Source organism: Ascidiella aspersa, chromosome 8, assembly GCF_963924565.1.
Source record: "Ascidiella aspersa chromosome 8, kaAscAspe10.2, whole genome shotgun sequence".
NCBI classification, from domain to species: Eukaryota; Metazoa; Chordata; class Ascidiacea; order Phlebobranchia; family Ascidiidae; genus Ascidiella; species Ascidiella aspersa.
The window spans coordinates 19,656,218-19,668,362 of NC_139454.1; the positions used below are offsets into that span (position 1 = coordinate 19,656,218).

General features: G+C 38.2%; 2 protein-coding genes across 2 annotated transcripts; both read left to right on the forward strand.

Moving 5' to 3' along the window:
* Positions 1 to 2,860: 2,860 nt before the first annotated feature.
* LOC146136748 (uncharacterized) lies at positions 2,861 to 6,740 on the forward strand. Its single transcript, XM_083395355.1, has 2 exons — positions 2,861 to 3,356; positions 4,771 to 6,740. Exons 1-2 carry the CDS (start codon positions 3,077 to 3,079, stop codon positions 5,364 to 5,366), a joined length of 876 nt encoding a protein of 291 aa, XP_083251481.1. The 5' UTR covers positions 2,861 to 3,076; the 3' UTR covers positions 5,367 to 6,740.
* A 1,752-nt stretch (positions 6,741 to 8,492) lies between these two features.
* LOC146136749 (uncharacterized) lies at positions 8,493 to 11,308 on the forward strand. Its single transcript, XM_083395354.1, has 2 exons — positions 8,493 to 8,902; positions 9,659 to 11,308. The coding sequence occupies exons 1-2, from the start codon at positions 8,608 to 8,610 to the stop codon at positions 10,237 to 10,239; spliced, it is 876 nt and encodes a 291-aa protein (XP_083251480.1). The 5' UTR covers positions 8,493 to 8,607; the 3' UTR covers positions 10,240 to 11,308.
* Positions 11,309 to 12,145: the final 837 nt, after the last annotated feature.

Here is a 12,145-nt window from a genome sequence, read left to right on the forward strand (position 1 = left end):
ACTGTTCACAAAACAAAAATACTACAACTTGACAAACACCCTAATGCATGTAAACAACTGAAAATTATCAGTATCTTAAAGAAGGCGTGCAGTAAGGTCTTACACCCTTGCAGTTGCATGCCTAGGTGCAATGCGAATAATGGAAGATACCTCTCATTTCTGGGTACCAGTCAGTGTTCTAATTGCCCAAGTGGAAATTACTGCTCCACCTGGCAAGTCCCTAGGGCAAACGGCTACACTTACTCAAGGGCTTTAAATAATTTTCGAATTATTTTTTACCCCAATTACTGCTTGTAAAAAAGTTTGCTGCCTCATTGTTTAAGTCTCTCTTAATTGCCAAAATCCCCTATTTCGTCTTCATCTCAAGGCATTTTTGTGTAGGCGTAAAACGAGTTTAAGTCGCTGTTAAATGACTCGTATACAACACTATTAGCAGAAGCCCCTTTTTCTTGCATCGATAGGTATTTTTGACGGCGTAGTACGCACGTTGATAAACTCGTGTGACACCAGAAGACAAATTACCCAACACGCTCGAAAACTCCAGTATTCCTCATCTCTTTGATTTAGGAACAATGACTTTATCGGCGGAAAGCACGGCCATCAATTTTCAACGCTCTGTCGAAGGATCTCAAAAAAATCGCGGAAGTCGGGCGTCGCGCTTGCAACAATCGCCGTCTGTTGGTGAACAATGGAACTTGATTAAAAACACAGGAAAGCACCCGAGTTCGGCTTCCCTTGTCATTGTTTATAAAGCTAAATGAGTTTAACAGCTTTCATAAAAACATGGATAGGCCGCCGAACAAGATAGGCCGCCGAATACTAAGCGTAATATAACGGCAAAGTATAGACCTCCCAAATCTCTCCATTAAACTTTAGATTAGCATCAGGCATTTTTTTTAATTTTACCAAAAATTTATTTAAAAATTATATAAACGTACTGACTTCGGCGACTAAATTATGCTCTTGTTTAATGCTTACAGGTTTTTTATCGTCTGGCATATTTATTTCAAGTTATAGTCCAGCAGCAATTGGTTATGATTTTCTGAAACAAAGAAGTGAATAATTTGGTCTTGCAGTAAACATTCATCGAAATTCTATCGCTTTTTTGTGTCGAAAGTCCATCAGTTGCTTTCAAAGGCGCTGCAAGAAAAAAAGCTTAGTCATTGTTTAGCGCAGTGGTTCTCAAACTGGGGTCCGCGAGACAATTTTCTGGGACCGCGAAGCACCTAATAAAAACTCAACACGACGCTTTGAAGAAGAAATATTTTGTGCAATAAAATTTTCAGGCAACTTACTTTTCCAAACCAAGCTCTTTAGTTATTCATTCACGTTATTGTACGCTTCAAGTTGAATTGTCCATTGTGACGTCATAGTGTTGCGTTGTGCTAATAAGAATTACGTTTTTACAGCTTGCTGCGCTGCCACTGTGGGCTGTACGGTCACGGTTTAAAACTGTTCGTGATTGCTTCACTCAAATAAAGTGATTCGTTAGAGGTTAACATAGCCGAGCTGATAGCAAAGAAGCAAGCGAACCCGTTCCACTGATACCATTAAGAACAAATGTTATTTTGCGTTTATTTGTTTATATTTTTACGGGACCGTTAGCAATTAAAAAAAATGCTAGGGAACCGTTGCGTAATTTTTTTTTTTTTTTTTTTTTTTAAAGTTTGAGAACCATTGGTTTAGCGTAACACGACAACCCGGTGTTTCAAACAAGGGAATTTATCTGCTAAGCTCACAATATTATCCCATGGTTATTACTTGTACATTTCATTACGACGAAAGCAATGTAAACGATTTTGTTTGGTACGAAACCTCTTATGCCCGTGTAAAGATAAGAGTGAAAATATATAACATTAAGCACAGGGATGTGACTTTTACATCAAACAAGGCTTAGATCAGACTTGGGCAAACTACGGAAATAACTTTTTGTTAGTAAAAATAGGCCGGTACATTTATTCCTATTACTACCGGCTTATCAAAACTAAAATATTTTGGCGTAAATGGTTTTATGTATAAAAGCTGTCGCATGTTATGACGCGATTTGCTTCATTTCTTGTTGTGTAATAACAATACTTGGTATGTGATAGGAGGAATATAATTGTCTTGGTATGTTGCTGTCTAAGTACATTACAGTCTGAATATTAGTTTCTTGCTTATCCCAACAGACCCAGATATCGCACCAGATATACTAAGCAAATAGAAACTGTTTTTGATTTAGTTTATTTTAATAAAAAATGGTGAACTTTCGTTTTGGTGTCCCGCAAATGTATTGCAATGCCTGTTGTTTACGACTTGCAAAATGTCGCGCAGTCATAAGGTCAGCTTCTTGTAACAGTTTGTAAGCGAGTATGCAGAAAATGAATTGTATCGAATTGTGTCGAGTCGCGGTGGTACCCGGACCGCTTCGTACACTCCTCAACTTTTGGAGATTAAGCGCGATGTTTATAGTTTACTTAAATTTATCTGCTTTACAAAAAAATTACAAATCTTGGTTCGAATAAAGAACTTCGTTTCATAAAACTTACTTTCTTCCTCTGAACTATCTATACAAGCTACCGTACCGTAAACTTAATTAGTAGTTTATTTTTAACATTAACATTTATAACAACGAAGACCTATACTATAGTGTTCTGTTGCTCAAAAAAGTTTGAAAAACACTGGTTTGGGAAAAACTTCCGTTAGGGTGCGCTGTTGAGCAGGCGTAATAGGATACCGTGGCGAAATCTAAGCGCACTTTGTCCTCGGCATGGCAAATATGTTGTTGGGTTAAATATAGGCACTCAAAGGCTTGGCACCGGCTTATGTTTCCCCAGCTGGTTGCCGATGGGGAAGGACCTTTACGGTGTTGAGCGGTAAATCACCGCGGTGATTCTTTTGAAAGAAATCCCTGGAATGCAAGAAACGGGGATGTTTATGGGATTATATTTTTGTTCAAACTTGTAAGTATATATTGATTTATTAGCTTTGGCACCTGCAATCAAATCAGTGCTACTGAGAAGAAGTTTAAAAAATAATTGTGTAAGATTGGAGTTCGTTGAAAATACAGTACTATTTGAGATTTAGCATAGGTGAGATGTTTCCTGCGAAACAGCAGCTCGTCTATGGTTTTATATTTCTGCTGAAGTTCGCAAGCTCCCTTCTAGACTCCACCAAAGACTCTGGTCGAGTTTTAACGGAAACTTTCGCCGAAATCTCCGCATCAAGAACCCTGGTTGGGTTCAAGCAGCGGGAACTAAAGTGTTCTGATCTCCACTATTACAACGAAAGTTCATCCCAGTGCGAAAGTTGCCTGTTGGTTTGTCAAAACAACTCGACATTATTCAATGCGACTTTGTGCCGGACAAGGTGTACTGGTAAGTTTGTAAGTTAACTTTGCTAGTAACTAAACTGGAAATAAGTTATTCTGGTATTTGTTGGTTTACCGACGTTTCGGCTACCTATCCGGGATGCCTTTATCTGGAAAAAATGTAACAACGCCACGTAAACGAGACAAAAGAGAGATAAAAATGCGCTAAACGTTCAAAAAAAAAATATGTTTTTACTAGTAACTGTAGATACAATGAAAATAGGTGGCACTCTATAACGACAAATTAAGTTAACAAGCTTTTGCACGACAATACTTTATTAGATCAATAACTTACTAGCTTGTGCTAAAGCTTGTCAAGATTTTTAAAACAATTTGTCGTTAAAGAGTGACACCAGATTTAGAATTAAGACAAATACGGCTACCGAATATTTTACTTTAAACTCTTAGTCAGAGTCCATAAAAAATGGTATAGGCTTACTTTGAATAGCGGTTTTAAGTACCAAACTGTAAAATGTCCTATTAGACCAAAAAAGGGAATGTTGTACGCTTTCTGTTTGAACTTTAAAGTCGTTTAGCAGTTGGCAATAAGTGTTTAAATTTAAAGCACAGTTAAATTTGCTGTGCACGTGTCCAAGCGTTAACCACGTGTGACGTGTAAAACGTCACAGGAGCAAATGCGCCTCTTTGAAGAGCTAAAAGAAACAAACACTCGCTCCTTTTTTTTTGAACCAACGGAGCGTTCAATGTACAACTGGAAATATGAGCCTGTGTAACATATCTTGATAAACTACGTCCCGGTTGTCCCGGTCGTCCCGGTCGTCCCGGTCGTCCCGCGGTCTGGGTTAAGCGATTTAAATAAACGGCCGATTTTCCAACACTTTTTAGGCAAAAAAGCCTTAACGTTTTTTGAACTCATTTAAGGATGTTTTAGTGACTAAATCAAACTTGTAAGGCAGCTTTACTTTTCACTTCGCCAGTTTGTATGATATTTACAGCTTTCTTAAAAACATTAAACCTTATATTGTGTTTATTTTAGATCCTCCTTTTGACCTAACCCTTCTTAACATTGTCTATTTGTTATCTGGCCTCCAAATATTGCCTACCCCTGCTGTAGAAATAACATCTTATTGTGTATTTTAAAACAACATGCGTTAAACAACAAGCATAAACAACTATACCCTGTTTGTAAGAACCAACAGGATTATGTGTTCTCTCAAATTATGTAGAGTATAAGAGAACGCATAGTAAGGTTTATTTGCCAAAAAAACTGTAAAAGCGACGTTTATTTTTTTGAACTTAGAAGTTAATCGACTTGTTTCAAATATTACGCGATAAACGTTTATAAACCAATAGTACAAATCCACATTGTAGAAGAGTAAGTAGTTCGAACGTCAAATCACGTCAAATCTCTTTAGCTTAACTTTGAATCTCGTAGAATTTTCTTTTTCTTTTGATTTCAGCACTCTCCGGTTTAGAAGAGTTGCGTCGAACTGAAAAGAAAGCTTTCAAGCTGCATTTCATCTTCGACGCAGTTGAAAACGATTCGAAGCGGCTCAACCAATCGTTCCAAGGCTGGAAAACGAAAGAGCGAGGGCGGGGCTCGTACACAGAGTCACTTATTCACTGGCTCAAGTCACTCACAATCGCTGCCTATTCTCTGATCGGGTTATTCTGTTTACTGTATTGGGCAAACGCGTTCTGTCGCCCCAAAACCAGCGACCATAAAGTCGATCCGGCAAAAATTGCACCCCCAACTTACGCCAAGCTCCCCCCTAATGACGTCATCACTACAACGGTGAAAACGTCCGGGAAAGTCCCTCTTAATGACGTCATCACTTCAAAGGTTAAAGCGTCAGGAAAAGTTCCGCCTAATGACGTCAACACTACAAAAGAAAAACCTTTAGGGAATGCCCCTCCCAATGACGTCATCACTACAAAGGTGAAACGGTTAGGGGAAGTCCCGCCGGAAGACCAGCGATGCTCGGACCTGGATAAATTGAAGAAGGTTCCACCGTTGGGCGACTGCGAGGTTACTGACGAGCCTTTCGATACCTAGTCCATGGGATCCGGGATCTCGTTGCTGCCTAAACAAGAGGCCTTTTTCTTGTCTAGCGAAATTTGAATTCTCGTTTCGCGTATATTTTCACAAATTAGGTAAAGAAATAAAGCGTTAGGAAAATTAGAAGCTTTCTTTCTGAAATTGTGGGAAACAATTATACCTCTTTAAACTATTTCCTTCCCTTTTTAAGTACAATGCGCGCGCAAACACTGACCTCTGGCACTTTGAAAGTCGTGCCGGTATGTCACATGGTACGTCTTACGACTTTTTTTGTTTAAAAGGTTTCCTTAAAAGCGTGAACTTATGGTGCTTTAAAACAGTATATGTTGTGTCTTACCCTTTACACAAAAATAAGTTTCGGGTGTAAAGTATGGAGCGGAATCCAGCTGATGCCAAAACAGCGGCGCCTCAGAGGGCAATCAAATGTCGATACTAAAACGACGGTGCCAGGCAGGTCCTCCGATCGTCCAATACCCTTCCTTATTTTGGCCATTTAAGCCCTATTGGTGTTTCACACAAATGCCGTTGAAGCGTTTATTAGGTGTTTCACACAATGCCGTTGTAGCGTTGTAGCTAATTTTTTCCCTTTCGAATGCCAATATTGTGACGCTGCCAAATGTAAGCAGTAGGTTAAACGTGTCAGCTTTTTTTCTCTCTGTTTTGTTTTTGTTTTTATAACCATAAATACAATATGTAACGAACTGCCCTCTCCCCTTTATCCATATTTTGATGCTGCCAACGCACATTTTCCGAAAATATTGATTCTGTACAATATTTACCTTACTTACGTTCCACAGCATGCATTTGGTAAATCTGTTACTTGAACCTTATTGTAACGTTTGCTTGATACGCCCGTGGCTTTACCATACTCTTTACATTCACCATGTTGAACTTGTATTTTAGATGCAATTATTACCCACAGTTACTAAAAATAAACAAAATCACTTTTTTCAGTGACTTTTTACTATTTAGTTTGACAAAAAGGTATTATTTAGGACGTTAAGCTAGAATTTCAATACATATATGGCTGTAGTTTCCAGAAGGGTATAATTGTAATGGAAATTATCGCTTAAACCAGGCATAACAAAACATAAAACAACAATAATAGAGCTGTTCTAAATTTCTGATTCAGAATTTTTTTTTTCGTTCTGTATACTTGTCTATTCCAAAATTGCCTTTCTTTTTAACAGGCTTAATTTTTTTTGTTACAAAAAATATTAACTAACTCTTCACACTATTAATACGAACAATAGTGGTAAATATGACTGGCCGCATTAATTTGTGAATTGTTATTTTTCTTGACAAGTCAGCTGTTAGGCCAAAAAATAAATGGAAAATATTTCTGTGTGTTTTTGTGATTGTATAAAGCTAGGATCATCATATTTTTGAGCTTGAAATCGAAACGCTTCCAAACAGTCACCTGATATAGCATTTTCGTAGCCATTTAAGTATGGCGTCACAAAAATACGTAGCGTGACGTCACCAAACATGCAACATAAAGGGTTCAGTGAAATTTTCGCAAAATTGTTAAAAAATGCTTTTTTAAAGCAGCCAGTTGTGTCGTTAACCTAGATTGTTGTCATTTGAGTGTTTTAATCGAAAGAACGAGAAAAGAAGGAATGAGCCTACGTGGAACTTGCTAAAGAATATTTTGTTATTCCCCGCCTAAGCCGCAGACAACACAAAAAGCTTCAACGGGAAATTGTAACCGGGAGATAAATGGGGATTTCCCTTATGGTGCTCACTCACACCGCCTTGTTTGTGCGCCTTTGTTTCGTCACAATTACATTCAACAGAGAATGTTCTGGAAAGTCTCATTGTCGTTTTGTAAATAACTCAAGGGTTTTAAACTTTATATACCGTAGCAAATTAAACTTCATTTTATAGCAAATTAAAGTTCGCGTTGATACTACATTAGTGAATTGTACAATATAACGAAATTAAGTGTTGTCATTATGTATTATAAATGTGGGCCTTATTTCTTAAACCTGGTCAATATAATTAGTACACTTTTAACGATAGATCACTTTATCCTAGTTGCCTCAAAAAAGGATTTAATATTGTGTTGTCGTATATTCAATACGAGCACTATACGTTATCAACTCATTAAATTTTATCTAAAAAATGTATCTCTTTCTTAAACCTGTATATTTATCACTGAATTTTTTTTTGCAAGTTAACACTGTTTTTCGTTTACGAGCAGTATATTTTGCGGTACTGCTGAGAAAATTGTGTAACACACGCACAAAACAATAATACCGTTCAAATTCCTGCGTGGAATGTCATAGCGGAAGGGAACCGGAGACTCGACCACGCAGACATTTCTTCTGTGAAATTCATGTTTCTTTTCTCAGCACAATAATCGAAAGGTGAATCATCAGATTGTTTTGTTCCTATTTATATATATCCTTACAATGCGTGAACAAATGTTTAAAATGTCGTTCTGTCTACATTTAAGAAGAAATTTGTGTTTCACTTTATCAATAAAACTTTTAACGTTTCTACACTTTGAGCATTATTATTGGTCGTGAAAGTAGGGCTATATATAAAATGGCGGTGAAAGTAAGCCGGAACGGTATGGAATCACGTTGCGGTAAAATAACTCCTTTAGTTACGCCGTTCCCGTAAAAAAACTGTTTATGTCTCTTTTGATACCAGACCATCCCATATTCTTCAATATATTTAAACTAGGATTTCAGTTGCATATTTGAGAATGACATAGAACGATAACCTCCGGTTTACTAGGGTTACTTGTTTTTGACGTCCAATTTTACATACCTTTGTGACAAAATTAAAAAATTTGTCATTTGTACGGTAAGAAATTATTTTCGTTCTGGTAAAGAAATTATTCTGCTTTTACCCCTGGTTGAAAGAAATACAATGTAACATCAAAACAATATATGGAAATATGAAACAAATTTAGCCTGTGTAAAAATGGAAAAACTTAAAAAGTAGGGTTGATATTTTGGCTTAGCGACTCGGAAACAGCAATTTAAGTTAAAATAGAAACCAGAATAGGTATTACGACATCCGTTTCAACGGATTGCGCCACAGGCTAAAGCTATACATTCTCAGGGGAATGGCTGGCTGCTTTTTTCACCGCGCGGGAATTCGTAGTAGGGAAATCACCCGGGCATAGTCTCGACGGCGAACGCTTAAATCCTTATACACGCCGTTCGCTGACTCATATGCCAGCGAGACGTTTAAATGCGATCAAGTAAAAACGAGCAAATACGAAATGAACTTGAAAAAACTGCAGTTTTCGGCGGTGTTTTTTATCGGGATTTTGGCCCTGGCTTTAGGGGGCCAGAACCCCCCGGAAATTCCCGAAGGGGACGCTAGAACGACGGTCAGCAAGTCCGAAGTGATCGAGATTGCCCAGCTGGTAGCCAAAAGTGTGGTCACCCAACGCTTCGATGCCCAGTATAGGTGCACAGTGAACCAGTACTATGGGGCTACCGACAGATGCGAAGAATGCTCGTTGCTTTGTGAACCTCCAGCCAACAAGAAAATGTGTAGCCTCGAATGTCCTGGTAAGCCAGTATTACTGTACGCTGTGTTTTAAAGTGGTATTTGGTGCGTGTGATTTAGTATGGGTTTAAATTAAACACATACAGCTGGGATTTGGGCAAAGAAGCTTTACTTTTTGCGAAAGAAATTAGGAATATGGGGGTATTTTTCTGTTAAAGGGCCCTTTTGTGAAATAGTTGATGTCAAGTACTACAATACAACGCATATAGCTGTATAATGTATAAACAACTATTACCGGTAAGCAAAGGCCAATTACACTTCAAATAATAAAATTCTCCTAATATAGTTTGTTGCACAACTCTGTGTACTGAGTTAGTTACAACAAGCGGCCCTGTGGTGAGCCGTAAAGTTAATCAGTTGCAAGCAAAGCAGTATTAGCCATCGCAACGCTTCATTGCATCCGACTTTTTTCCTTTCGATATCGTCTGAGGTGGTAGTTTCTTTAAATACAAGTATTGGCGTAAAATTTTAATAATTTGCACCCTGGTTTTTGGTAAAGTAAAATAATGCCTTGCTATAATGTTTGATGACTGCCGTAATCAAACTGCCTCAATAAACTTAAAAAAGACGACAAATTCAGCGTGAAATTTAAACTGCAAAGTTCTGCATGTTATAGATACAAATACTACATGAAATATTTATACAACAATAAGCATGCTGTATATTGCAATACATTTCTGTATTAAAAGCGTCCCTGTTTTTGCTGGATATAAACCACTAGATAAATAAGTCTTAACTTAAACCGTTTTCTCTCTCAGCCGTCTACGCGCGTCTTTATCTGGCCGAGCCGATCAACACAACTGTAATGGCACTCGAAGCCAAGGTGAGCGCCCAAGAAAAAGAACTACATCAATTGAAGCAAGCTTTTGAGGCCTACAAGCGCCAACAGAATGAAAAGGACGCATCTCAGGACAGGGACCTGCTAATTCTTCTTTGTTGTGTGGTCGCTATCATTGTAGCATTGCTGGTAGTGGCTGGCTACCTGCTGTGGGGTTTCCGCTCCATGAGGCGAAACTCGAAAGAAAAAAGCGGTTTCCCGAGCGACAGTAGCGTGTCCAGTGGCTCCAGAAACGACTTGGTGCTGTCAAAAGACCCGGAAAAGGGTTCTTTGGCTAATGACGACGAAATCAGCGCGAAACAAGATACGCTGGAGCACGACAACACAAATGAACCGCTCTTGAAGAACCAGGAGCCAAATACAGAGCAACGATCTTTACTTAAGGGAATTCCGCCGCAAAACAACAGAGAAGAGGAACATTCCATCCAGGGCCCATCCCGCATTGCACAGCCAATCAGCGGCGATAAAAACGAAAAGCACCCGACCACCCTACTGAATTAGTCGCTGAAAGTATAGCTGTGGTGTTTTAATGATAACTTGGCGTTGATTTGAAAAAATTAATGCAAATCGACGTTTTAAATTCCGAAACTGTGGGTTTTTCGCAAAGGGCATAGAACCGGTTGATTTTGAGCACTTTAAATGTTTTTTGGTTGATTTGTAGGGATGCACGATACTGCGTATATTATTAAGATCCTGGATTTTTTTGGCAAAAAGTGAAGCAGTACGTTTTTTTTTATATGAAATGATGTCATTGCGTAGTAAAACAACCAAATCAAAAAAATCAAATCGTACAAAAGTATTTTTTATACTAAGTGGAAATTTACTTTAGAATATATTTGGTGGCATAACTCTGCGAATGTTAAATACTTTCTTGGAAATTTGTTTTAATGCGAGATAAAATTGCGCAACTCTTGACAAAAATATGTAAACAATTTGTACCGTATCGGCACCGATATACCCTATATAGTTTTGGACTAGTACCGATACTGCCTCTTGTATCGGTTCCGATCCGATGATATCGGTCGTTCCTACTTGGTGTGGTGTAGAGTAGATTGGAACGTTGAAATATTTTAGTTTTAGGTTACCGCTGGATATCACTACTGTGTGCCTGTTGCGGGATTTTAACTGAGCATTAATGTCTTATCGTTCACAATTCGTCTGGGTGTGAATTTAGTAACAAATTAATAAGCTGTTCACATAAAAGTTTATTCTTACGGTTTACGAATGATATGACTTCGATCAAGAAACGTTAGCTACCAAAAGATTAAGGCTTTATGAAGGGTGACAAAAATATTTGTCATCAAAATGCAAGTCCAGCTCTACTAAATGTTCAACATTTATTTTCTTAGCTGGAAAAGTTTCTTGACAAATTATTTTGACTGCTCGCCGTTGTTTTTTTATATGCGTGATGTCGTGTCGAAAGTTATTGCTTTTTTGATGTTTTTTGTTGTGTATTTAAAGGCCAGATGTGTAGTGTGATACGCATCGCACGGAAATGAAATTTCTGAGTTGCACTGCATGTTTATTTTTCTTTAGTCTGTAAAACAATAAAGTTGTGCGACACGCTGAATTTAGCCGTGTAAGGTTTTTTGTTCAAAAAGTTTAGCCTTCGTGATCTGTTACCCTACATTCGATTCGTTGTTTTTATTTTACAATCTTCAATGTAGAGTATTTGCCTTTTGCTTGAATAAAAGTGCGTATCAAGCTATTTGTTCGCTAGACTTAAGTCCAGTCATTACGATACGATTAGGAGAACACTTTTTTGCTTGAAGCATACCACGAAAATCAAACAAAAATTCACGGCACATTTTCTACGAAACCATATTATCAATATGACAATCGTTCATGGTTGTGTGCAACAGGGCTGCGGATTCGGACACGGGACTCGACGGAGTAGGTTTGTTCTGCTTGAGTCGGATTCAGGAATCGGGTAAGATTACGTAAAACTACCCGAGTCCCGAGTCCGACGTGCGCAGTATAAAATTTCGATAGGGCCGTAATCTTTAAATTGTAAAGGTCGATTAGCAAATGGTGGAATGTTTGCCAGCCACGTATCGTGGTTGGATAAATTATATGACATTACAATTAGTTGATTGCTGAATATCCACCTTATAATACTTTTGTAAATAGGTGAACTGTACAGTCGGAGCCGGATTCGGGACTCTACTTTGCATACTTAGCGAGAGACTTTTTTTAACCTATTCCGCAGCCCTGGTGTGCAACTGTGCAGTTTAAGTCTTTTATGCTTGCTCGACTATTAATTACAGAAATCGGTAGATTTCTAAACGTACTAAAAAATTTCAGCGGCACACTTGGCGACGCACAGTTTGATAATCGAGATGATCTTGACCCTGAGGCATGTAAATCAGGGGTATTTAAACTCTTTGTAACGCGGACACCTAAAAAA

Coding starts and splice junctions, on each gene's coding strand:
- LOC146136748 (XM_083395355.1), top strand. CDS start 3,077: ATGTTTCCTGCGAAACAGCAGCTCGTCTATGGTTTTATATTTCTGCTG. Junction 3,357..4,770: donor GTGCCGGACAAGGTGTACTG/GTAAGTTTGTAA, acceptor TTTTGATTTCAG/CACTCTCCGGTTTAGAAGAG.
- LOC146136749 (XM_083395354.1), top strand. CDS start 8,608: ATGAACTTGAAAAAACTGCAGTTTTCGGCGGTGTTTTTTATCGGGATT. Junction 8,903..9,658: donor GTGTAGCCTCGAATGTCCTG/GTAAGCCAGTAT, acceptor TTTCTCTCTCAG/CCGTCTACGCGCGTCTTTAT.